Source organism: Pseudopodoces humilis, chromosome 7 (genome assembly GCF_049639895.1).
Source record: "Pseudopodoces humilis isolate 2021_Gansu_Grassland_sample_001 chromosome 7, ASM4963989v1, whole genome shotgun sequence".
Classification (NCBI taxonomy): domain Eukaryota; kingdom Metazoa; phylum Chordata; class Aves; order Passeriformes; family Paridae; genus Pseudopodoces; species Pseudopodoces humilis.
In genome coordinates, this window is record NC_142206.1 from 47454059 (window position 1) to 47480923 (window position 26865).

At 38.1% G+C, this 26865-nt stretch overlaps 1 protein-coding gene across 2 annotated transcripts; it reads left to right on the plus strand.

Annotated features, from left to right (window-relative positions):
- Positions 1 to 8914: 8914 nt before the first annotated feature.
- Positions 8915 to 26690, plus strand: GOLGA5 (golgin A5). Of its 2 annotated transcripts, none has more exons than XM_005520179.3 (13): positions 8915 to 9049; positions 9611 to 10226; positions 12638 to 12859; positions 13865 to 14084; positions 14622 to 14745; positions 15590 to 15793; positions 16904 to 17074; positions 17610 to 17738; positions 19668 to 19766; positions 21438 to 21663; positions 22777 to 22882; positions 23802 to 23865; positions 25165 to 26690. In XM_005520179.3, exons 2-13 carry the CDS (start codon positions 9662 to 9664, stop codon positions 25243 to 25245), a joined length of 2211 nt encoding a protein of 736 aa, XP_005520236.1. In that variant the 5' UTR covers positions 8915 to 9049; positions 9611 to 9661; the 3' UTR covers positions 25246 to 26690. The 2 variants fall into 2 exon arrangements, with proteins under 2 accessions (XP_005520236.1, XP_014105509.1); XM_014250034.2 differs by lacking the exon at positions 8915 to 9049 and adding an exon at positions 9126 to 9229.
- Positions 26691 to 26865: the final 175 nt, after the last annotated feature.

Sequence of the window (26865 nt, forward strand, 5' to 3'; positions counted from 1 at the left end):
ATGTTCCTTTTTGTGAGATAGGTGGGGAAACTTCTACAAGAATCCTAAATCTCTGTTGAAATGTATCATGCGGGTACTGAAGACACTTGAGTAATACACAGATTTTTACTGCTGAATTCAATTATTTCTTTGATTGTGCTAGAAATTTAGGAACCTGTCCTGGATTGAGAGGGAAGTTTGTCTTAGGGAAAAATATGAATGGTGTTGCTGGGTATATGAGCTGAGGTAAGCAGAAAGATTGCTTAGCTACAGTTGTGAGGCTCAAACAGAAGCAGCTGCATCACCTGCAGCAGGAATCCAGCATGATCCTTGCAACTGCTGCTATCATGGAAGAGAGGGAATGGACAGACTATGTAAACAAATGTACATACCATCTTTTTCAAAAGAGAAGAGCATGTAAGTAGGTAAAACCATAAATTGACATGAAATGTTATTCAGCCTGCAGGAGACAAGGCTCTTTGGAGACTTTATAGCAGCCTTCCAGTACTTAAATTGGGTTACAAGAGAGCAGGGAGACAGACTTTACAAGGATATGTAGTAATAGGACAAGGGAGAATGGATTTAAACTGAAAGAGGGCAGGTTTAGATTAGGTATTAGGGAGAAATGCTTTGCTGCAAGGGTGGGGCAGGCCTGGAACAGATTATCCAGATGAACGTTGGATCCCTTGAAGTGTTCAAGGCTGGGTTGGATGGGACTTTGAGCAACCTGGTCTAGCATGGCAGGGGGACTGGAACAAGATGATCTCAAAGATCAAAGAGATCTTTGATATCTTACAGCCTGAACCGTTCTGTGATGCTATGAAACAATTTGCTATGGCTCTGACAGTGCTAAAAAGCAAAAGTAACCACCACCCATATGTGTCATAACGAAACTTTAGCGCTGTGGAAGGCAGTTCCAGCAACCCATCAAAGCCACATGCTACAAATGGTATCTAAGATGCTACCAAATTCTGAAAGTGTTTACTAAATGAGAACCAAAAAAAAAAAAAAAAAAAATAAAGGACCCAAATGTGAAACTTCAAAACTGCAGATAATGTAGTTTCTTTCTTAATATCTTTCCTACAAACCAGAAGGCTGCCATATGGTGAGGGTGGGTAGTTTAGCCCTGATTCTGTTTTGCTAAGAGCACTCTGAGAGGATTGTAACTCCTACATCCAACATTGCTAACACCAGACTGGACTGGTTGTGCTGGCATTGCAGCAATAGTTCTGGTAATACACAGGTTTCCCCAAAAGAGATTTTCCAGATTTTTGGCACAACTCTGGAGATGTCTTAACACAGGTATTTACAGTTCCATGACACTAACTTCACAGCTGACAAAATTTGGACTGCAAAGTTGATTTTGGTTTTAATCTAGCAGAACAGATACTTCAGAAAATGTACAGGAAGCCATTCTGGACTGCACCTACATTTTCATTTAACAGCAGCTGAATAGATCAAGAATTTTTTTAACAAGTCAAGGGCATTTTTTAGCTGGGAAAAAATGGACTGGCATCATAAATTGATCATATTGAGGGAGCGTACCTTTTAATTTTCCTTAGCCCATTTAAAACATTTTAGCAAATGTTTATAAATATATATATATATAAATATATATATATTTCTATATAATGTAGTTGCACTAACTTGATAAGTAATAAAATAAGAAATTCTAGGAAGAAAAAGCTAATATTTAAGGTGAAGAGTGGAACAGATTTATGATAAATGAAAAAGTGTGCTGAGCCTGGTCTTTCCACATCTTCACTTGCAATGAGATTAGATTTGTCAGTCAAGCACTGACACATGACTAGCTGCCTTGTAAAGGCAAACATCAGACATGGTTATTCTGTATGTTTGGAACAAGGGAAGATTCTTATTTTAGCAAAATTAATAGATTAGCAATGGAGTGATTTTAGCTATCAAAGGATTAAAGGAAAAACAAATGTTCATCTTTATTTTGGGAGGCAAATCAGAAGAGACTTAGGGAGGGAGGGAGGGAGGGAGGAAGGAAGGCAGGAAGGCAGGCAGGAAGGAAGGCAGGAAGGAAGGCAGGAAGGCAGGAAGGCAGGAAGGCAGGAAGGAAGGCAGGCAGGAAGGCAGGAAGGAAGGCAGGAAGGCAGGCAGGAAGGCAGGAAGGAAGGCAGGAAGGAAGGCAGGAAGGCAGGAAGGCAGGAAGGCAGGAAGGCAGGAAGGCAGGAAGGCAGGAAGGAAGGAAGGAAGGAAGGAAGGAAGGAAGGAAGGAAGGAAGGAAGGAAGGAAGGAAGGAAGGAAGGAAGGAAGGAAGGAAGGAAGGAAGGAAGGAAGGAAGGAAGGAAGGAAGGAAAAGTTAATGTGAGGCATATCATCATGAAGATAAACTGAGGTTAAACAAGTCTGGAAGGAAGAGGGATTCAGAGATTTAGTTCACTTACTTCACTATTCACATACATTTTGAAAATGAATGAGGGAAAATATTATCCTTAGAGTTTTGTACATGATTTCTTCAACTGTTCTGACAGTTTTAACTACATTTGACCATGTTCAATATTGTGGGTTCCTATATTTTCCTTACAAGTAGGTAGACAAGTAGAAGGAAAGACTTGAGGCAGTATCAGAGAAAACAGTGTTTCTGTCAAGACCAAAAGAAGTCAGGTATTTTTTTGTTGTTCCTTTCTCTTATGGGCTTTATGAGGAAAGACAACAATGTCCCAGGAAATGTAGTATTTTGATCAGGTTGTTTCTCCAGGCAGAAGTCTGCTGGGGAAGGAGAAGCTGAGATATACTCTGAACATGGGAATTGCAGCATATGCAGACGTGTGCTGAAGACAGAGCTTAGAGACATCCTCATCCAGGAACTGTCTGCATGTAACAGTTTTATATTTGTATCTGGGGAAATCTGAAGAAATATTCCAGAAAGTTTAAGACTGTGTGGTCACTACATGCAAAACAGTATCAGCTGCAAATGAAGAAATGCTTCCTTGAACACAAGCTTGCATGGAGAGCTGAGAAAAGACTCATCAGAAAAGCTAAATGCACTCAGGTTAGGTTTCTATTTTCAACCTACAGAAAAAATGAAAATAACTTCTAACCTTGTGTACCTTTTCTGCAGATGACACTTTCCTACTTTTGTAGTGAACTGTAGTCATGGAAGTTTCATGGAAAAAAACAAAAGTCTTGTGTAGGATAAAGTAGGTGTGAGGTGATATCCTCAAAAATCCCTGTGATCAGGAAATTCCAGGGAATGACAATGTGTACTAGAGAAAACAAGCAGGGAGGAGGAAAGGGGAAGAATCTAAAGGTTAAAATACTGCAAACACATCCTTACTGGGAGCGGCTTCCAAATAACCTGCATGACTATGCAATGGGGAATGTATTTTAAAAACTGCAAAATAAGATAATGGCCAGCAGTAGGCTTAATGGTGTTATTTTTTGCAAATCTAGTTCATCAGAATTTTCATACCTACAGAATATCCATTGAAAACTGAGGAGGTGGAGGGGAAGCCAATCATAAATAGGATAGCCAGAACAGGATTCTCTGAAGTTGAGTTCTGTTGTCTGTTTAGTTCATTTCAGACAGTTGTGGGTATCCTCATATCTGTCTGACATATTTCCTAAACCTCAGTGCATGCATCCTCTTGATAATGATTGTTTTCCTGCACATAATTAATGTCATAATGTATGATATGTTTGCAATATCACTGTGGACATCTGCACCTGGATTCTAAACAGTTGCATTACCCATTGCCACTATCAAGAATAATGTGTTTTTTTCTCTCTCTCTTTGTTAAAATACCCTTTCCTCCATTTGATAGTAAACCTTGTCCTGACAATCTATACATTTGCAACCCCAGGATTAATCCATGTAATTCACAATTAAGCCAGGAAGTTGCCACATTGGCCTAGAGAAGATCTTTCAGTCAACATTCACATCATGATCTGGTCTTCTGTTCTTTGTATCAAATTGTGTCTTGTTGTTAGAGGTAAACCTCTACCCTTCCAAAGACTTATTCTGAGTACCCTGAGGTCATGAAAATGCATGAAGAAAGGCATATGACACAGTAACCCCCTGAATCCTTAAATGGCATTTTACTCTTTGGTCTTTGTATTCCTTAAGTTGTTATTTTTTAAACATCACTAGGCACTTTTGATGTCCTAACTTTGATAACTCTGGTGGTGTCTAGGAGGGCTGGCTTTGTTTCCTGCTAGAAGAATAATATGCTAATTCTGTCATGTTTATATAGAGGAAGGAAATAAGTTAGTGAGGACACCACAGAAAGTGTCCCTGTGATTTATTACAGGACAATAAAGAAATAGGAGTAACAAAAGAAAATACAAGCAGTAACAACAGAAAGATTGAAAGAATATATGTGTATGTGTTCCTAATACAGTTGAGTTATACTGAGGAGGAAGGAATACAAGCACATCGTAACTTTGTGTCATTCATTTTGATACAAAAGTCAGGATGAAACAGTGTAGACAGAGCAACCTTTCCAGGGCAAAAATGAGGAGTGGTCTAACTCCAAATATTCTAGCCATGTGTCAGCTACATGTTCTAGCCAGGGTCTATTGCATTGTACCCCTGCATCTTGTGTAAACTCGTGTGCCAACAGTTACAGCCACTAGGCAGATTTAAGAATTTCCATTATTTCATGTTAAAATGGAGTTCTTCTAAAAGTCCCCTTCAAACTTCTGTCAGTTTACCCTAATTTTCCATGTTAGATGTTTATGGAAGAACTGCTTTCTGATAATTTTGTATTTATAAATCATTTGGTGATACTAAGGAAAATAGAAAGGGGTGGGGGTGGGGTGGAGGGTCCAGCAAAAGACAAGAGAATTGTGCCTGTGTTTACAAATTCTCTAGCTGAGATGTTTTTGCACCTGGATGCTTTGAAAAGTTCTATTAATTATTCAATAAGTAATTATAATTTTTATATATATATCTTTGAAGGCCTTTTAAATGCAGATATCCCCTTTGGCTTTGGAAGTCCCTGAGTCAAAATTCTAAAGAGAGTGTAGCTGAGAAATCCCTTCTGTTCTGTTACTGTACCTTCCCTCACTACTTGTAGTTGGCCACTTTCAGAGATGGATTTGTGCTTTGACTGGCTTTTCTAACCAAGAAAATGATGTGACTTTTTGCCTTTTTTTGTGAGAGGCCAGTCCCATCTGGACAAGTTCCATACATTCAGATCCCAGAAGTGCATTGAAGGCTGGTGATTAAAATTCTTACACATTCACTAGCACTGAACATGATCCATCCCCAGAGTTTGTTCATTTTGGCCGGGCCAAACCTTCTTTGTTCTGTTCAGGCACAGACAAGGATTTCATCTTTAGTTCGTCCTCACTGTACCCCAATTCCCCACTGGAATGTGACTGTGGGTGTATGAACTGTGTGCCCTGACAGCTTGGAGATAGGCTCCCCTGGGGACTGGGGTGAGGCCAAGGCAGCAAAAGGAGGAGGCTGTGTACCCTCCTTTAGCAGGGGGACATGCGGGGACGTGAGCAGCCAGCACAGAGCTGTGTCACTGCAGCTTTTTGGGCAGGACCTGATTTCTCTGTCTACACAGAGTCAAGCTAAGTCACAAACAATAATACAAACTTATGGGCAGCTTCATACCATTTTATTCAGTGACCATTTTATTCATTAAAGTGACAAATGGCCTGACACCACACAGTGAATGCTGAGAATGAAATGAAAGTTTAAGTAGCAGCTCATCACCTTATTTTGCCATCCTTGATATTTGGCACCTTTCCAATATACTGCATGAATCAAAGATCTTAGACCAGATACATAGTTGTGTATTAATACATCCTGACACACGAAAAAGAAGGCTGAATGAGGATGACACGACCCACCATTCTTTTTTGTTGCTATATTTTTTGCGATTTTTGTAGTTTCCAGCAGTCTTTTACAGAAGCTAACCGCTGAAGCCCTATTTCAATATACTTAGAGAAGAGATTGACTTGGTACAGGTCATGTGACTATGCATCTTTTTTGCCTCTTCTACCTAAAAATTTACCTTAATGAACAATGAAGAACCAGTGAATCAGCTCAAAGAGGGAAATAATAATTTAAAAAATAATGATTTTTTCAACTTCAGAGCCTGCCTCTTTTTAATTCAAAAAAAGCCTACAGCCCAAAATGTTTTCTTGCAATGAGTTTTGAGGGAGTGAGTTAATCTTGCTGTGATATAGTTATTGGGGCAGATATTTTCCAGCTTTGTTACTGAAATTTCCTTACAATGAGAGCTATAATAGACAAAAATAATGTCTGTAAATCATAGCTTAAAATTACTACTTTGAGTATGAATAGGAATCGAAAAGCTTTGTATAGAAAGTGTATTTTTTTGTCTACAGCTAGATATGAATCTCTCTTTTTGTGCTTGCAGACAGAGAATTGCAGCAGAACTTGTCAAAATATGCAGCAAGATGTATGGAATCTCAGATCAGGGCCTGGACCCCGGGGAGGGCACCTGTAAACTGAAAAGACACCTGTAGAGTTTTCAGTGGTAATTAATGAAGCTGTCTGCCCCTTGTGACAGAATTCAGTATTCTTACCACTCAGCCTGGCAGTCACAGGATTCTTAGAAGTAAGTGTCAATACTGCAAACATAAGGGACTTTATAAATAGGTCAGTGGAACAAGCAGCAAGTTTTCTTTCCTTCTTCTATCTTCCTCACCACCCTGTAAAACCTGAGAACATCAGTTATGGGAATAAAAATACGTATCCTAAAGAAGCACCAAGGAAAGAGATATCACTACTTATTTGGGGTCTCAGCCAATAAACTTTCTGCTATTTTTTTTTTCTGATTTTATAAATGGAAACATTATTTTTGGAGACTATCAGTGATTGTGAAAATGTAAATATAACAAAATTTAATAGTGTTGCTTTAATCTTTATGTCTTCTGGAAATCAGGCAATTGCAAAGATTACACAACACACGAGAGACACTAAATAGGGGGGGAAATGTACATTTCATACATTTTATCAGAGCATTCAGAGGGAATAAATATTTCCCAGATTATATATGAAGTATGATTTCTCTTATGGAATGATTCTGTAACTGAACAATATAAAATCTATGCAGGGCTTAAAGGATTTGTTTTCCCCCACTCTTAGCCAATCCCTTTATCAATACAGGATCCCTGTTTTAAAGATTTTGTATGAACAGAGAAAGGGAGTTGTCATGGAATTTACTTCAAGGTAAATGATATCCTTTGCAAGAACTGGAAATTCTGAGGCTGTGGGCAGTTCAGATGTGATTCTAGGAGTCTGCCTGTGTAATCTTGAAGAAAAGGCACTTCTGTCCAATCATTTACTTATCTAAACTAGTTTTCATCTGTAAGATGATTCAGTCAGATAAGGGCCATGCAATGGCTCTAGAATGGAATGGGCTATGTTAAAATGTGAATTGAATTCCTCTTGCTGGTTATGCATCTCTGCTGTGGGTATATTTCCTAAACAGGTTTTCAGGCTCCAATGAGAGAAGGGCTTGTTAGATGCAGTGATGGAATCAGATATTTTCTGAATTGAAATATACTTTGTTTCTATCCCCTCTGTAAAAGACAGAGATAATCTAGGGCATTTGCTTTGGTCCTTCATGTTTCTTTTGAACATTGAACACACTTTGGTGTGCAATGATCAAATACTTCAAACACTGACAATCGTACATGAGTTTTCCATTGAAGTGATTTATAACATGTTTTGAAGACTGAACAAGTTGACTAAAACAAGTGTAAACTTGTTATTAATAAAATCTCTTAAAAATTTCTCCTTAGTGCCTGACAAGGTGATACATTCACATTAACTGAAATCATACTTATGTGCAGCTGATTCATACGACATGAAAGTTGAAGGTCATGAATTCATTTGGTTTATTACTATTATTTCCAATGTGTTGCTTAAAGTAAGGATGGATTTTCTATTAACTCATGCCAGTATTAGTGCCATGAGTATGTTCTGGATAGGCAGCAGATGTTTCCTGCTTGGGCTTAAGTCCTAAGGATGCCCAGTAATAATTGATTATTCATATCTGTAGACAAACATTTTGAAGCCTTTGACCTACAAAGGAAATCTTTATCTTTCCAAACATTATATCATCCCCATTGGAAGAGAATTACCGTGATAAGTTGTAAGGAAACTTCTGTAAACCAGGTATCAACATTCAGATAACTTGATAATAGCCTACCAGTGAATTTAACCAGAGAATACTTGTAAGATGTGATCTGACAAGGTAACAACTAGAGCTCTGGGGAAACATGGATGTAAGCCACTAGCCATGCATTCAGCATTATAATCAGGAGGACAACAGGTCCTCAGCGGAGGAGGATCTGAACTGGCAGGAGGTGTAAGTGTTGTCTTCATTCACATTCTTGCTGATACTTCAGGCATGAGTAGAAACTCTCTGTGAAGCAAGTACAGTGGTTAGTTGGGAGATATTGGTATAGAAAGTTGAGGAAACAAAGGGGATGAGAGGATGAACAACAAGAAAACTTAATCTTATATAGTGCTTTAAGTTTATCTTAAGTATAGTTTATATACACTTTAACAGTTATCCTTACGAAGAATAAGCATTTAAAGAAGAGAGACAACAGCCATAAAGCTTGGAATGGTTCAAGTACCGCAGGTTGCAGACATCGAGTCACAGATGACAGTGAAGGACATTACAGCTAGAAATAGGCGACACTTGGGAGTGTGGTTTACTGGTGGATTTGGCAGTGCTGGGCTAACAGCTGGGCTTACTGATCTTTGAGGTCTTTGCCTACATGGGTAATTCTGTGATCCTGCGGCGTTCGCCGCTGGCGAGTCTCACCTCAAAGCTTACGGACAGCACCGCCAGGGGGCGCACGCGCGAGGCGGGAGGGGCGGGGCCTGAGCGCGTTGGGGGCGGGGCCTGAGCGTAACGGGGGCGGGGCCTGAGCGTAACGGGGGCGGGGCGGGGCCTCCTGCGCCTGTGCGCGGCGCCCCCGGAAAGGCGGCCACGTCTGCCGGAAGCGATGGGACTGAGCCGCCCGGCCCGGCCCGCGGCCCCGCGCTGACCGGCGGCCCTTCACAGCTCCCCTCGGGCCGGGGCGTCCCCCGCGCTTGCAGGAGGTGAGGCTGGGCCGTGCAAAGGCCCCCGCCGCTCCTGAGTGGGGCCGGGCCTGGGGAGGGCGGTGTACAGGCAGTGCTGGGGGTGGGGGATAGCGGCCGCTCTGAACGTCCTCCTCCCGGGAGCTGGGGTAGAGGCACACGCCGCCGCTGTGGTGTCGCAGGCCCGTGGTACAGGTGAAGGTACGCACCTGCCCGCCGTGTTGGAGTCACGGGAGAGGCAGCGGGCTCCAGAGTTTGTGGGGGAGATCTGCCTGAGCCAGAATTCGCAAGCCAAGTGTCTGAGGCATAGTTGTTTTTGTGATACTCTGTAGCAGGTGGTGATACCGGAAACTGATGCAGTGGTCTGATTTTAATAGCCTTGATTTAAAAACCTATGTTTTGTGTGTTTTTCTCAGAAGCTGATTTATTTCCATTAGTTTCCAAGACAGCAAAATACCAAATGAGTAGAAGAAAAATATTATAATAACTATAGCACTAATAGCTTAACACAGTTGTTTAAGTAAACAATATGTCTTGCTTTATCAGCAGCAATCTAATTTGTAATCCTTCTGTCTTTTGCAGTATATGGTCCTGAAGTTTTAATTGTACAGAGTTCATCAACAGACATTCATCATGTCTTGGCTTGCTGATCTCGCTGGAAAAGCAGAGGATCTACTCAACAGAGTTGATCAAGGAGCTGCATCAGCTCTGAGCAAAAAAGACACATCAAGCAGTGCAGTTTATGATAATAAGAACTTGGACTCTGCCAATGAGTATTCTGAAGTGTGCCAGCGTACTGGAGAACTGAAATACCAGACTTCATCCAAAGCAGCCTACATCTCCTCAGCAGCTGAAAATATTAAACACCAAAAGGCCACAATCCTGGCAGGAACAGCAAATGTTAAAACAGCACGTAGGACATCCTCAGAGGCAGCTTCTCCAGCAGAAAATGCTTCCACACCCAGAGCTGCCTCACATTTTGTGAGAAGAAAGAAGTCAGAGCCTGATGATGAGTTACTATTTGATTTTCTCAATAGTTCAGAGAAAGAACCTAATGGAAGGATAGATTCTAAAAAGGAGAAGAGCAAGGCACCTGTTCTTCAGAATCACTCTCGGACTTCAAGCATTAGTTCTGTGTCTACCAGTACACAGAGTGCAAAAACTACTGAAGATAATTCTGCCAGGAGCCAAGACAATGGTAGTTAAATAGTATTGAACCTAGAGATATTTAAAACCCAAGTATGTCTAGGGTAAGGCTAGGTAATGCATGAAACTGCATGTCACTTCATGAAACATTTAGTGGTGGTAATATGTCAAATGTGTGAGGTACAGCAGGACCTTTCACTTCTCATCACTGAGTTAATAATACATACCATGTTAATTTGACAAACAACATAATTAATACCTAAATCTTTTGTGCTCTGGATCTACCTTGTTGCTCACCCTGACCTCTCTAAGCTGTGGTCTAGCCTTGCTTCAGCCCCATATGTCCCCATGTAGAAGCACAGGTGCTGCTTTTGTCTGGTCACTCAGACCCTTAGCTGTTGTTGCCACGTGGGAGGGGGAGTGACTTTACCCACAGAGAGATGGTGCTGGCTGTTGCCCAGTGCAGTGAGGTGGGGTGAGGTGTTCCCTGTTCCACCATGCCGGAGGGGTGAGCTGACAAACTTGCTTGGCCTGCAGGAAGCTGGATGTGGACAGGCTGGTGTAGAGCTACAGGCATGAGAGAGCCAAAGAGATAAAGCCTCTGGGTTTGCCAGGAGTAGTTCATGAGTGCAGTATTAAGTCCTGAGTCCTGAGTGAGCCTCCAGGCCAGACAGTCAAAAGCTGGGGCTGAGCTCAAGTCAACCACGCAGAGGAGAATGTGGCTGGGAAGTGTCAGGAACTTGTGTTCTCTTATCCGACTGTCCAGCCTGTACTCGCTCCATCCTTTTTGCTGTGCTACTTTGCTGTTACTTATTTTAGAAAATTGAAGCAAGTGGTTCTGTTATTAGTAATGTGGTTAGAATATTTTATTATTTGTTTAGTACTTTGAGCTTGTAAAGTATTGTGAACGCCAGTTTTTTATTTACTACATTAAGTATGCTGAAAAGCTTTAGGCAGAAAAAGGGATAATTTCTAAATATGTGAATATCTTTCTGAGTCCATGACTTTTTAGTAAGGTTTACTATTAATAATAAATAATACAGATATATTAGACCTGGCTCTATGGCCTTGCTGATTGGTGCTTAAGAAACATTTGTTTTGCTCAGTGTGGCTTGTTGAATTTTCTTCTGAGGATTTTTGAGCAGCGTTTGCATTGTGGAGCTGCTAAATAAGAAAGTATGCAGTTATAATACAGGATTTGAACATGCTGTTTTCCAAAGTTGATTGTACCGATATATCTGTGTCATTTAAATATTCAGCACAGAATCTGTTGAAGTAGCTTGTGATATATTAGCTATAGACAAAACCAATTAACATTATACTTTGTCTATTGCCATGGCTATAATCTAATCTGTACTATAAATGGCTCATTTCTTGTTTCATCAGCTTAATTAATCTATTGAATTTTCCAGACAAAGAAATGCCCAGATTATTTTATAAGTTGGAAACTGTGTAAATAAATCAAAGGAAAGATAATGACACTTCTTAGGATTGCCTTAATCAGAAAAGGGCTTGAGAAAATGTGGAAGAAATCTTCCTGTCACTGCTGCTACTTGTGGGTGTGGTGTTGCTCAGAATTAATAGTGTGCCCCCATTCCTGGGCTTGGGATGTTAGGGGCTGTTGCAGTGGTAAGAAGAAAGGTGAAGCAGCTTAGTTAATGATCACAGGGGGAAGTAAATAATACTTTAACAATTTCACTGCAGTCTTGCTTAGAATTAGTTGCAGTCTGGCCCTGTGGATTTTCAGCAGTTATTCACCTGAGACATACTAAATTCAGCAGTAATATGTTTGGATTGCCTGCTTGTTTGTCCATTGCTTGCTATGTCATTTTATCGTAACATTGCTGCAAATCTTCCAACTATATGCATGCTGGAATCAAGACTCTTAGAGTGGATATGTAGCTTTCACAGCATTAATCAAGGTTACTGTGTGTGTGTATGATGGGAAAAAGCTGTTGGTTCCTCCTTCCCTCCAGAGGACTGTTGTTCAGAATACTACTAGGAGCTCCTGTATTGTTCTCTCTTTTAAAATTAAATTTGCATTAGCAAAATCTGAATGGAAACCCAGAATGAGTTTGTTCTAAAAAATCCTGCAGTTAGTTGCTACATATATTTAGTGTTTTTTGTTACTCTTCAACTTCTGAGAACTTTTCTGAGCAGCTAAATCATAAATACAATGTTAATATTTTGAAACCCTAAAGTTGTCATTTATGTGATAAGAAATTTTATAGCTTCCATGTCTTGTCTTGCAGTATTAATAAAAACACTGCATGATGCATGTAAATAGCCCTGATTTGCGCAGTCCCTCATGAGAAGCAGCTCCATATTCCATTTCAGCATAAACTGTTTTGATTTATTTTTGTTGTTATTCCTTAACCATTGACACAGAACATGGAACTACTGTTTATAGAAGGGCAGTTTACAAACACATGCATTTGTTCTAAGATGCATCTCTCTGTACAGAAACTCCAGACAGTTCAGACTCTGGCCTGGGAGCACAAGGGAGTGGCCTGAAGGATTCATCACTAAGTGCAGCAACCAACCCCAGCCTTTCAAGTAATGATGATTCCAAATCTCATGAGCTGTCCAATCTTCGCCTGGAGAACCAGCTGCTGCGAAATGAAGTTCAATCTTTAAATCAAGAAGTGGCCTCATTAATACAGAGGTCCAAAGAAACACAAGAAGGTACTTCAGCTATATCATTAGTAAAATGCTAGTGAACTAGGAAGTGATGCTCTGTGTATTTATAATAAAAACTCTCCAAGTGCATTTGCATGTATGACTTCCCATGTAATGAGATGGGAGAAATTAAAAGGCTTGTTCAGCTACAAAGATAAAACAGATGTTGATTAAAATGATGTGCTCAAGTTAGTTACAAAACTTACATCTTAATAAAACACTGGCAACAAATACCATGTTTAAAATACTTTTCTTGCATTTTAATGGCTTTTGCAAAATACTTATTTTTAAATGAGCAAATTCCTTTGAATACTTCAAACTGACTACTTTCTGGCTGTGGTAGAGACTGTAGTCTCTGATGCTTAGAAACTGATGGTAAGAATATAAAATTAGTATTTTTAATATGACATCACTGATGTTTTCAATGCCAAATTAAATTACAAATGTAAAAAATGTGAGTACAAGTTAAACAATAGACCAGAGAGCAAACTCCTGCTGTTAGACGTGAAGTCGAGGTACAACATTTTTTTCACATTAACTGCATAAGCCATATAATTTTAATATCCAGTGAAGTTTAATGTCTGATGTTAGATTAAAAACAGAAGCTTCTAAGTATTCAGGCATTATTCACAATTGGTGTATTTTTCCATTGTGTTTTATGTGACAATAAGCTCAAACTAGAATTAAACTAGTTGCTTTATGCAGACATTTCTGTTGGCACAGGGATATTTGACAGTAGGCCATTGCAGGGGATGGGGCAGATGAAATCTGTCATCTGCAGTGTGACTCAGAAGGAAATGTCTATTTTAAGATCACCTCTAAAATTTTCTGGGTTGTGCTTTGACAGCCAGTCTGGCATTTGTTACTTCCTGGTAGCTCATAAATTTTCAATTTTACTTCAACTTTGTTATATTTAAGTTTTTTCTTTAAGAAATAAGGTGCCTCCTGACTCCTTACAAGACCTTGCAATATCTACTTTCGTAAACTTCAAAGAAATTTCTTATTTTGTAGAACTGAACAAATCTCGGGAGAAGGTGGAGAAGTGGAATGTTGACCATTCAAAGAGTGACAGGATGGTTAGAGAACTTCAGGCTCGAGTGGATGATCTTACAGAAGCTGTTGGTGCCAAAGATTCACAGCTAGCTGTGCTGAAAGTACGGTTGCAAGAAGCTGATCAGCTCTTAAGTTCTCGGACAGAAGCTTTGGAAGCACTGCAGAGTGAAAAATCACGGTACTTCCTAATTTCATACTTTGGAATTCTGCAAATAGTAGTAAACTTGAAAAAAATCAAGGTAGATAATTTAGTGTCTTCAAGGATAAAAGATAATAAACTAATGAGGAAAGATTTGACATACAAGGATTAAAGTTTGCACTAAAACTGCTCTGTCATAGTTGGCAGTGGGAACAGGACAAATGAGTATTAAATAGGGCATCCCTTGGCATCTGATTATTGAAATCCATTTTGTGTAAAATGTTTGTGTCAGAGGCGTGAAGGTCCCAATACTTTTTTTTCTTGAAAAATAGACTTGCTTATCCACAAATATAAAGGTTTTTCTGAACTTATCTCACTGCTGGGATGTGGATACTGCAGAATATAGGCCAGGGAGGAGAAGTGTGAATCATTAACTCCAGACCTCATGCCTGTAGTCTGTGTGCAGTAATCTACTGGGCAAATTTTCAAAGCTGGTCTGGAAGACAGGAGGTTGTATTTCTACATGAAGAATCACACTAGCTTGCTCCCTTTCCTATTAACGTGTGTCTCTTTCAGGATAATACAAGACCACAGTGAAGGAAGCAGTTTACAAAATCAAGCCCTTCAAACTCTTCAGGAGAGGCTGCGTGATGCAGACTCTGCACTCAAGCGAGAACAAGAAAGTTACAAACAAATGCAGGTTAGACATGTAGAGTAAGGAAGACTTTTAAGACTCTGCTTCTGAGATGAGATCCATGAAGTTCCATGTGCTCTCTCCTCCCTTTGACTTCAGTTCCTGTTCAGGGTACTAATTATTTGTAAGGATGTGCTGTCAGCTGCGCTAAATACCCTTCAGATGCTAATTTATTTCTTATATGTTATCTTGAAAGGTTCATGAGTAAAAGTTTTCGATGTTAGTGTTGACAGTTTTTATTATTATTAATCATTTTATGTCAACATATTTACAATTTTTTCATGCTAACTTTAATGTTAATATGTGTTTTAAAAGTAAATCTGTAATCAGTTTAGTTTTCCATGGTGTGTTGTTACACAACATATTGTTAGACAATTTTACTGTGATGAAGGATCACTTCTGTGGTAAAGATGCAAGTACATTATTGATAGAGAATGTTTTCTACAGTTAATTTGGCCTTTGTTACATATAATGACATCTCTGAAAATCTTTTATCAGTGTCTGTTCTGGTTTTTTTTACAGTACTTCAAAATATATCATACGACAATTGATATTTTTTGAGGGGCAAGCTTACTTTTTATTTGCTAAATAAATGTGAATAATAGGAAGATTGTTATTCCCTTGCTATTTGTGGTGAGGGAAAGAAAAGCATATTCTTACTCAGATTATTTACCACTTGCTTAAGCAAGCAGAGTTTCTTTCCACATAGCAGTAATGTGTCTTTAAGCTGGAGCTGGTAGATAGGAGGTGGTGTGCTCTGTGTAGTTGCTTTTAAACTTCCTTTTTTCCTTCCTAGGTTAAAGTTGAGACTGTGTTTAAACACAAGGTATTGTTTCTTTATTGCCAATAGAATGAGTTTGCGGCTCGTCTAAGTAAAGTGGAAGCAGAACGTCAGAACCTGGCAGAAGGGATAACTGTAGCAGAGAGAAAGTATTTAGATGAAAAGAAGCGAGCTGATGAGCTTCAGCAGCAAGTCAAAGTAACTAAAAGCCACCTAGAATCTGCAAAACAGGAACTGACAGACTATAAACAGAAAGCTACTCGCATTCTCCAAGTAAGCATTGTTGTGAAGAAGTACAGTGTGATTTGTATGCTTTACCTGTTTCAAGGTGTTATGGTTCAAATAATCTAACTTGTGGTATTCTTTTTTGTGTGACCTGTAATGTGTTCTGTGGCATATCTATGATGGTACATATACAGAACAGCTACCAGTCTGCCTTTTGTAAACTTAAGTTTACAGATGAAGTTATGGAATTGAAATGGTAGTTCAGGTCCTGAACCTGAAAAAAATCCAAGTGAACCATTGCATTTATTGTGCATCATCTGTCAGTGTGTTCCACATCCAAGAGTCCAGATAGTTAAGTAGATGAAGCCTACAATTTGTCCCATATCCAGTATTCTTGATTCAAGAATATTGCTCTGTTCTGCTTGAGGCTGAAGGATAGCACAGAATGGGTACATACTGTGTCACCAGAGAATATTTTTCCATGTCCTGAAAGTTTGCTTGTGGTTAATGTTATATGAACAGTGGAAATCTGATATTTTGTGCTGAGTTCTGTACTATATAGATTGTCAAAGATGCCATGTCCAGATGTGGTTGGTTTGAGTCTTGTTTATAAGTGTTAGCAAGATGTTGAAGACAGAGATCTCTTTAGAATAGTTATTTTAGTGAAATGTTCAAGGACAGGTTTTGAATCATCTTGGTAAATATGTAAAGCCTAAAATCACAAGTCAATGTCAAGGTAACGTTAGACTGACTCTGAATAAAATGGTTTATCCTCTTTCCTGGAAGAATTATCGCTGTATTTGGTTCCTGATTTTGTTGTCAGGAGAGAAAGGAGGTCAGTTTTGTCTATAGTGTCTGTTGGTGTGCATCTTGTCTGTTTCAGTACCAAGAGTGCCATAATTGTTTTCCATGACAAGTTTAACATTCCAAGCACTTGTAAAGAACAAAGCTGTACTCTTCCACAGATAACACAGGCTTTCAGTAAAATTAATCTTACGGCATACAGGAAATCAGAAAAATTATCAGTATGGAAGCATTTTCATTTTCAAATTTCTAGGGTCATTATTGGATAAAAGAACAGATCAACCAGTCACTATAGCATATTCTAGTTGAGCACTTGTTCAATACTGCGTAAATAATATTGATTTATTTTTTCAGTCCAAAGAAAAGTTAATAAACAGCTTAAAAGAAGGCTCTGGTATTGAAGGCCTGGATAGCAATGCAGCAAGCACGGTGGAACTGGAGGAACTGAGACATGAGCGAGACACTCAGAGAGAAGAAATACAAAAACTAATGGGGCAAATACAACAGATGAGAACAGAGCTGCAGGTAGCTGTGCCTATGTACACCTGTATTTGCAGTTAGCTACAACAAAGGACTGTTCTCTTGTGTACTGTGGGTCTGTTGTTTCTAGTATTTATTACCTTACTTCTCTCTTCCCTCATTACTGTGCACTCCTTTTGAGGGAAGCATTTCTTTCCTAATAATCATAATGATTTCTCTAGCCATCACCTATATTCTTTTCTGCAACAAGAATCCTTGAAGCACTGTAATCCAAGTAATCTGCTGGCATGATGGGCTCAACACAGCAGATGCATGCAAGCCCACTTTGCAAAGTTTTAGCCTGTAGACAGTAGAAAGGAAGCAGCAGGGCCTTTTCATGTTCACAAAACACATTTATTTTATTACTGTGTTACTAAAAATATTCTGTATAAAATGACCAAGTGTAATTTATCCAATATACCCACACCTTCCTTTTCCTCTGAAGAAATATTGCATACACTACTTTTTTTGTTGTTACCTGAGGCAGATTTGCAGTAACATTTGAATGTTAGTGAAATGGTTATATTTGTGTTCATTTCAGGATATGGAGACACAGCAGGTAAGTGAAGCTGAGTCAGTGAGAGAGCAGCTTCAAGACCTACAAGAGCAGATATCAGCACATAAAATGGCCAAGCAAGAAGCAGAAGCTGAACTGGAACGGCAAAAACAGGTAAGGAATTCTTGAAAGCTGGATCTCTTTTTAGGCCTCATGTGGTGCCATCAACAAAGCACTTGGCTTAATAATAGAGTATTTGGATACTTGGGCAGTGTTTGATTAATGTTGTGTCTAGTACTCTAAAGAAATCGCTAAAAGCTTGGTGAATGTCACTAGGTCAAGGAAAGTGCAGCCAGGACTAAGCAATGGTCAGGGCCTTCTGGATACTGCTGATGAACAGAGATCCTGCTGAATAAACAGTACCATAAGGGAGTGCACAGAATTGATCAGAATCTTGAATTTTATTCAGCAGGGAAATCGTCAAACAACAGGGATGTAGTAACAAGTGTAACATTTTTTTATATCAAAAAACCCTAATACTGAAAGTGGCTACTGTGGAACTTCCTGTGCTCAGTTAATACATAAGGTGTAGCTTGTAAAGCAATGTCATTGTAGTACCAATTTAGAGGTAATTTATTTAATCCATTTATTACTCAGTTCTGAATCTAATTGTCATTACTTCTAAACTGCTCTAGTAGACAAATTGCTGACAAAATTATGTTAATGAATTCTATCGGAATTGTGTCATCTTTTTGAGCAGATTCTGTCTTGATTTAAGCAGTTTTGTGCTATAAAGAGAGGGGAAAAAACTGCAAATTCGTATTCCATGTGAACAAACTTATTATGCAGTAGGAATTGAACAAATACTTTGCACCCTGTTAAAAAGTTTCCTTGTAAGAAAAAGCTCATGTAAAGAGAATTAATAATGAAGAAAGCACAAGTCCTCTGTATCTTCTAGGAACAATTTATCTCATAGGATTATCTGTCCTTTCAGAAATTGCATTTTAATGAGATGGTTGCAGCTTGAACTAATTAAAAGGCAGAAGTCGAGGTCTGCTCTTGATGGGGTAGCTGGTGTTTATTATGTCAAAGCAGATGGCAGATGGTATTTTGTTACTTCTGCCCTTCTGAGGAATATGCTCTAAGTCAATAGAAAGAGTGAGGTGAATTAAAAAAAGCATCAGTTATTGCAGAAACTGAAGTCTTCCTTTTGATTACACCCATTTACATGTGCTTTTAACATAATTGCTTGTGTTGATACTTGATGTAATTATGGTCAGTTCTATCTGGGAATTGCTTTAACTACTGTCCTAAGGTTTCTGAAACTAAAGATGGAAAATAAATAGAGGTGTTATTTTTTTGTACATCTGATGGTTCAAAGGGAGAACAGGATCATCTGTTTTCTGTAGCAACTGACAGCTGAAGCGATAGTGATTTGAAGATTGTCTTAATTTAAAAGATAAGCTTGATAGGTCTGTAAGTGCGAGCTAAAATAGCCACTAAATCATGGGAGTAACAAAACTTACCGTTAGATTTACTCTTCAGTAATTTTTTTTTTTTACTGATCCTTCTCCTTTCACATCTGCTATGTTAATTTATCCTAAACTTTAGAGGAAAATGTATGTCATAGAGAATTATAGCTATGCCAATGGTTTTCAAACATGATTAAAGAATGATATTTTGAATTAATGAGTTTATTTTAGGAATACAGATACCCCCTAAGTATTTTGTAATTCCTACATTATTTACATAGTTTTAAGATAGCGGTACAACAAATGGTGAAAGTGTAAGGAAGATAAAGTTGTGGTCCAAATGAAATTGTGTGACTTGCAGTAAACTAGTCTGCATTGATATTTATATTAGGGCAGTCTCCACAAAAGAATTTAATTGGCCTTGTAGGTTGTGTCTTGATACTCAGCTTTCTCTATCCCCATACCCCCCATCCTAGCCAGACATGTACCTAAGATAATATTTCAGTTTGTATTTGATTGCAGCATATTGCTTTCTTGTGTTTTGTTGTGAAACTCTAGATAACTGGAGTTAGTATCTCAAAATATATGTATGTATGAAGTCTTTAATGTGTAATTGTGATACATTTTTTAGGAACTTCATTATACTGAAGAAGAATTGTATCGAACGAAGAATACTTTGCAAAGCAGAATAAAAGACAGAGAGGAAGAAATTCAGAAGCTCAGAAATCAGGTGTGTATAGAAAATAATTTTCTCTTATTTTCTATATATATTAGAATAAATATAATAAATATACTATTTATTTTAAAAATAAATATATAATATAGTAAATAATAAATAAATGTAATAAATATATATATATATAATAAAAATATCCTGAAAAATCCTGTAAGCATTCTACTAGTGAGGTACAGTGTACTTGTTTTCAATAAAGAGTGGAGTTTTGAGAGTAGGAAGTACAAGAAGTGAACCATGTAAATAGCCTATTTTATAGTTGTATGTGCTTTTATATAAAGGGGGAGGGAAATCAGCCACTGTCCCAACTAGACCTGGTGAGGGGTGTTGCATCAACGTTCTTCTCTTTGCAAACTAAAAAACTTGATGGAGTTTGATTAGGTCATTATGAATTCTGCCAAGATCCTTGTAACTGTTGAAAGAACCTAAGTTATATATCCTGCAGATGCAGTGATCCATCTAGCCCACTGTTCTGTCTTGGCCAGTGGCAGTAGGGCCAGCAGGTGAGCCTGTCCAGTTCTTTCATTCCTGTGTACCTGCCCAACATCAGCAGTTGAATTAGGGTTGTTAGTGTTTAAGTCTTTACTAAGTGCTACTGCTGTGTTGATGGACCTGATTCCCTTATATCAGTCTAATCCCTTTTGGAACCTCCTCATACTTGTGAGTCCCTACTATCTCCCTTGGGCAGCAGGAAGGGAAAAGCCTTGTTCTGTTACCTTAGCATAGTGAAAAGTAGGCTGTTTGTGGAGAAATTGGTAGTCTGGTGTTGGGTATGGTCAGCTGAGCAGTTACAGTGTCAGGATTTGGAAATAGTTGTGATGTGATACAGATTTCTTGGGCATGATGATGGCAGGTGAATTTAGTGCTGAACTTCAGGACTACCTGCACCTGCCTGGTTGCAGGCACCTAATTTGTATTTTGGATAGCTGTATTTCCTGGTGGTTCTGTTTTTTCATTAATGAAGCTGCATCTGTGGAATATGATGCCACAAAGTGGCTGAGGTCCAAGACTGTAGTGAATAGATGAGCTATTGCATATATGGCAGACCTGGTGATTCCCATTTGCTTGAAATATTTTCTGCAAATTGAATGACATCATCCATGTGAAATGCATGATCCATTTGCTGGCCTTGCAGTTTCTATTTGCTAGTACAATCATGTTTTCTGCCTTGATGCTCCTCAGTTCTTCTGCAACATATCCTGCATTTTCACCATTTCATTAGTTTTTCTGTAAAATGGAATCAGATTCTCCCCATTTGTACTGAGTTTTTCCTTCCTTGCTTGAAAACATTTTTACATATGTACTAAGTTGATGGTATGGTAGCCAGGGTGGATTAGTTTGCTACTGATTGCTGTTGAAACTTGTCTCTGAGGCATAGCATCGATGTTGTGATCAAATTTAGGCTTATACAGAAACTTTCATATTATTATAGGTGGAAAACAGAGAAATACATTTTTACCTGGAGTTTCTTGTGTAATGTGAACAGTTAAGAACTGTTGAAATTAAGTTTCCTCTTTTGCACTCACCAGTGGTAGTTTTGATGGCATTATCCTGTAAAAATTCTGCAGTGGAGTAACTTAGTTCTTGAAGGCTTAGGTTATTATAGAGCTTTGTAATATGTCAGAGTTTGAATTTAGAGTGATTTTTTTTTTTTTTGCTTATTTTTAGCTCACAAACAAGACTCTAAGCAGTAGTAGTCAGACAGAATTAGAAAATCGGCTTCATCAGCTGACAGAAACACTAATTCAGAAGCAAACCATGTTAGAGAGCCTGAGCACAGAGAAAAACTCACTTGTGTACCAGCTGGAACGGCTTGAGCAACAGCTGAAGGCTATCCAAGGCACAAGTGCTAATGGACCTTCCATTAACATGGCAGGCATTGATGGTGCTGAAGGTAAATAAGGAAATACAGTACTTAAAACTCTTGTCTTTTCTGCAGTCCAGGTTTTTTTGTTTCCTCATGCCTTTTTCTGAAAGTCTGAGTTTGTAAGGATAAATAAGTGCTGAAAATAGGCCACTTATTCTAGAGACCTTCTCTACAGCAGCCAATATCATAGTTAACTAGAATCTCCTTTTTGTGAGCAAATTACTTCAGTAAATCTAATAAAGCAAATTTAGTTTTTAATTCTCAGTACTATGGCACTATTGAAACAGTTCTGTCACAGGTGCGAAGAAACTTGTATTTTGGGACTCAAACTGAAAATTAGAAACTCAAACTGAAAATGTATTCCCTTGCAAAAAAAGTTTGGGAGGAGAGTAAGAATGGAATACTTCCTTTTGAGTCTTGATCTTGTTGAAATGAATTTCTTCTTGGCTTTCTGTTTTTCTTGAAAAGAAGCTTAAAATGTGATGGTTCTGATGAGGTTGGTTTTTCAGTCCTGTATCTCTGGGACAACCTCACCAGTTTATCCATGGTGTTGAGATGTTACTTTTAGAGACAAAATTTGTCATTTTGTATATATATTAAGTAACTTTAAAAGCAAGGGACAATCACCAAGAGGTGGGAAGTAACAGTCCAGACTTTTTCTCTGTGGGAGTTGTTTGTAAGTAACTTCAGAGAGCTGAATTTAGTTACACAAAAGTAACATTATCAAATCTTTTTTCTTAAAGAAAGTTGATACGTAGTAAAAATGTAAATAAAGTAAAACACTGTTGAAGGTACAAGTTAGTGTCAGAAATGCAAATCAAAGTTTCACTGTATGAGGGTAAAAAAAATTGGAGAAACTGTGCCAATATCAAACCCATCATTTTATACTCCTAATAATAGTTATTGTGACATGATGGAATTGAATATCAAGATATCCCTTTAGTAAATGAATAAATTTAAAAAACATACTAAGTTGAAGAAAAGTTTGATTTGATTGTAAGTTTATCAAGAACTGATGACACTACAATCATATTGAACACTATTTTTTTATTCTTTTTATATGTATTTGTTATATACTATCAATTTGTTTTATTTAAACAACAACTTGTCTAATTTTTTTCACTTTTTCCCATCAATCAGGAGCTCGCCTGCGTAGTGTTCCTGTCCTGTTCAGTGACATGGACACCAGCATGGCAGGAGTCTACGGCAGAGTCCGCAAAGCTGCCAGTACTATAGATCAGTTTAGGTAAGAGTGTCCTGAGGGAACACGTTTGTAACTGCTGTCATCCTTGTCCAGTTTTACAGTGACACACTTTGGTGCCTATTATTCCCTTTTACAAAGGGAAAAGTTTAAAATAATGCAGCTAAAGTATGGTATAAAATGCTAAGTATTGATCCACTTCACTTGTGCTTTCCTATGACACTAATATTCTTAAACTTTTGCAAATTATTGTCAATTATTTAAACAAAGCTCTTACAGATTTTGATGCAAGAGGTTCCCTAAGTTATGAAAAAAAATCTAACTGAATTCATTACAGTCTTCTACATATTTTACTTTCAGAAGTTTTGACCGTGTGTGTGGTAAACAGTGTAAGAGTGTATTAGTGGGGAATATCATCTGTACTCTTTCAGTCCTAATGAAGACAAGATTCTGCCTTCTAAGGCAATGCAGCTGTTTACCTTGGAAGATAATCTATTTGAGGAATTATTAATGAAAATCATTCTGGATCCAGCAATAAATTTGCTTTGATCCCTTTCTGAGAAGCTAGGTGAATTGACAGTATTGACAGCAAAGGTCTGCTACAAAACTTGAAATAAATACCAACAGAAAATGAAATTTGGTAATACTTCGTAGTCCTTTGAAAGCAACATAGCTTGATAGAAAGTTCTTTGTGCTTCCATGGTACTTGAATTTCATTGTGAAAGGATTTCTGTGATTGGGAAAAAATAAGGAGTATATGTTTTATGGTCTGAATTTTCTCACCCCACGTAATGTTTTGAGTACATGAAGTAAAATTCAAGACAACAACAAAGCCTTGTGTGTGTTTGAGAAAATTCAAGACAGAAACAAAGCCATGAGATTTATGGTGACTGGGATGAGAGGAACAGGGATTTATTGCTCAGTGTTGAATTGTGTGTTTTGTTTTCTCTTGCTACCTGTGTAGCATTCGGCTGGGAATCTTTCTGAGGCGATACCCCATAGCGAGAGTCTTTGTAATCGTTTACATGGTGAGTCAGCTTTCTTGAATGCAAGATTTCTATAGCCAATGTCTGTGCCAGTATGTCTTAAATGGCAAGACTGATGTTCAAAAGGCCATAATTAACTCAATGTGAGTTTTAGGAAAGTGGACCAAATAATACTTACACAATAGCATTTTGGAGTCCTGTTGTTTGGCAGTTTTCAGTTTTTCCTGGAAACTGTTAGTATAGGAGTCTTAAAGGCACTTTTGTAAATACCATTTAAAGGCCTATGAAAGTAGATTTCTAGTAGCAAAATATGGAATGAAGGTGACCAGTTGCCAAGGTTAACCTGCGATGCCTGCGTGCACTGCATTTAGGAAAATGACATTTTTTAATATTTGACTCTTCACTTTGGTTTTTTTCAGTGGATAATGATTGGTCTCCTCTAGTAGCTAAAACATCAGCAAGACAAGTTGGTTTTTTTTGTAGAGTTAAACAATTAGTAGAAAATTGCTCACCCAAATTGAGCAAAACTGTCAGGCTGGCAATTGCTAGAAGTGAAATGCCTCCCTTATCCACTAGAGGACAGATGCCTGTCAGCTGCAGGGACCTGTGGATAGTCTTTGTAAAAAACGCTAAAGACTTCTGCTGCCTGAGCTGCAATCTGAAGGGAAGCTTGATGGTGGCTATATAGGAGTTGGGCAGTCAGTGGGAGTTACCCATTTTCAGCTCAAACCTTGACCATGACTAATCTAACTTGAATTTTTTAAAATATTTTTTTAAAATAAATGTGGGTTGTGTATTTTTCTTTGCATTCCAGGCAGCTTCTATTCTAATTGGATAGTTTCAGCCAAATTTGAATGAGAATTAACATTCCTACAGAATTCATAGAAATGCCTCAAATCAGTGCCTGTGATAAGGAGAAGGAAATCAGAGCTTGGCTGGTTTACAGTCTGGTGTCAGCCAGTTGGCACAGGACTAGTGGCTTACCAATCATACAAGGCACATCACATAATGTGCTGGCTGGGGACTGGATATCAGAGGGAACAGCTGAAGTCACTGTGGCATGGAGGAAAAGAGAAACTAGACAACACAAATCTGTAGGAAAACAGGCTGCTTTATTTTTGCTGCTTGAGTAAAGTCTTTCGTTTTCTGTAAGTAGCTTTTTTAGAATCTGATTTAGAATTTCGTTTTTCAAATGCCAATCATTTTTTTAGAAGTATCTGATTAATAGAAAAACTATTTCAATCAAAATATTTCTACAAAACAAGTTTGATCAGCTCTCATTGGGAGCCCTCCTGTGGATGGTGATTGTCAGTGCTAAATTTATTTCTTTTCTTTTCCCAGGCATTGCTTCATCTCTGGGTTATGATTGTTCTCCTTACCTACACCCCAGAAATGCATCATGACAGTCCCAGTGGCAGGTAGACTGAGACAGGACCATATGCTGTGCTAATGTGATGTGGACTGGCAATGCCTTTGAATTATCAGTCCTGAAACATCAGCAAACTTTTCCTCATGGTGTTTCAGAAGGATGAAAACCATCATGCCTGATTTATCACTACCTTTCAAACATGTGTGTAATACTATGTAGCTTTTTCAATTTATCTAAAAGAGCATCACTTACGTGGAAAAATGAAGCTGTTAAGCTAAGCTCTGATTAGCCTTTACAATTTATGTACACCCTCTGGTGGTTAGAGTGAAAGATAAGGCTTGTTCTGCAGAGAAATGCAAGGATTTCTGAAATCACAGATATATCTGGTACAAATTATTTTAGAACATACTGGATGTGGGCTATGGTCAGGTAATAAACTGTATTTAGCATTTTAAATAAACTTCTTTCTGGTTGCTTTCAGTTGGCTTTTGCACTTATGTTTTTAACTTTGTATATAATAGGCTTTTCCTTAACATTAACTGGAAAAAGGACAATGGATTGGTGCAATATATTTTTGTAAATAAGTTTAAGAATAAAATATTATGCATTCTTCTTAGCTTTGTACTTCTAGTGCAAGAGATGTATCTTTCCTACAAACTGAATAGTGGGGCTGCCTATTTAGAGGCTGGTATTTTAGCTTTATTAGAGAAAGAGATGGTTTTTGAGAAGGAAGGTTTAAACTGTTGAGAGGTAATGGTGTTTCTTTTTGCACTTGAAATTTGTATATTTTAACTTCATTTTCTTATACCTCTCTCATTAGTACATGTCGTAATCAGAACTTATTAAAACATTTATTTTCTAAAGCTTTGGGTATGTAATTAAAACTATTTCTATATGAAATCTATCAAAACATTAAAAATTTCTAATGTGTAAACACCAAATATACTAATAAACAAACCTCATCAAATATTTATAGTAAAACCCAAAATACCAAACCTACTGTAGAAGTTCTGTTGTCAGATTGTGGCATTCTGTAATTACGAATTTTCAAGAGACAATCACACACGGTCACTTTCTTAAGAAATTTCTTGGTTTTTTGTGTGGTGCTCACAGCTGAGTAATGAAAAGATGACTGCAAGCAATTTGTCAGTCCTGCTCTTAAGGATGTGGTTCAGTTTCCATGTGGTTTGAACACACAGCCTTACGGCCTGTGCATGAAGTCTGTCATGCTGGCTCCTATGGAAGTGTTACAGTGGACAAATGACTCTATTGCTGCTCTGATTCAGATCTTGCAGAGAAAACTGAAATGTTTGGATAAACCCAGTAATAAAAGAGAGCATTTATTCTAAGTTGTGTCTGCCCTCTATCACATTTGTTGCATTTTGCCTAATTCCTGCTGCCTGTTTTCTTTTCAATTCTGGTACTAAAGCCACTTTTGAACCCCAGGGGGAGCTGATTCATATGGAAAGAAATCAAATAAAGGACCTTTGCACACTCATGTTCTACAAACATCCAGTGTTTTCATTTAAACGCTTCCAAAAAACCTGAAGCTTTGGATATTTGAATATATTGTGGTATTTTGGGGGGTACATTATTAGAGGTATAAACCCTTGCAGCTTTACATCTATTCTTACTTCCTATTTTTTTTGGTTTCCCCCCACTTTTTTTTTTTG

What these genes read in the sequence shown, in the direction of transcription:
- GOLGA5 (XM_005520179.3), top strand. Translation starts at nt 9,662, where the DNA reads ATGTCTTGGCTTGCTGATCTCGCTGGAAAAGCAGAGGATCTACTCAAC. An exon ending in CTGCAGAGTGAAAAATCACG is followed by an intron (nt 14,085 to 14,621) that starts GTACTTCCTAAT and finishes TGTCTCTTTCAG; the next exon opens with GATAATACAAGACCACAGTG. An exon ending in AAGCTACTCGCATTCTCCAA is followed by an intron (nt 15,794 to 16,903) that starts GTAAGCATTGTT and finishes TTATTTTTTCAG; the next exon opens with TCCAAAGAAAAGTTAATAAA.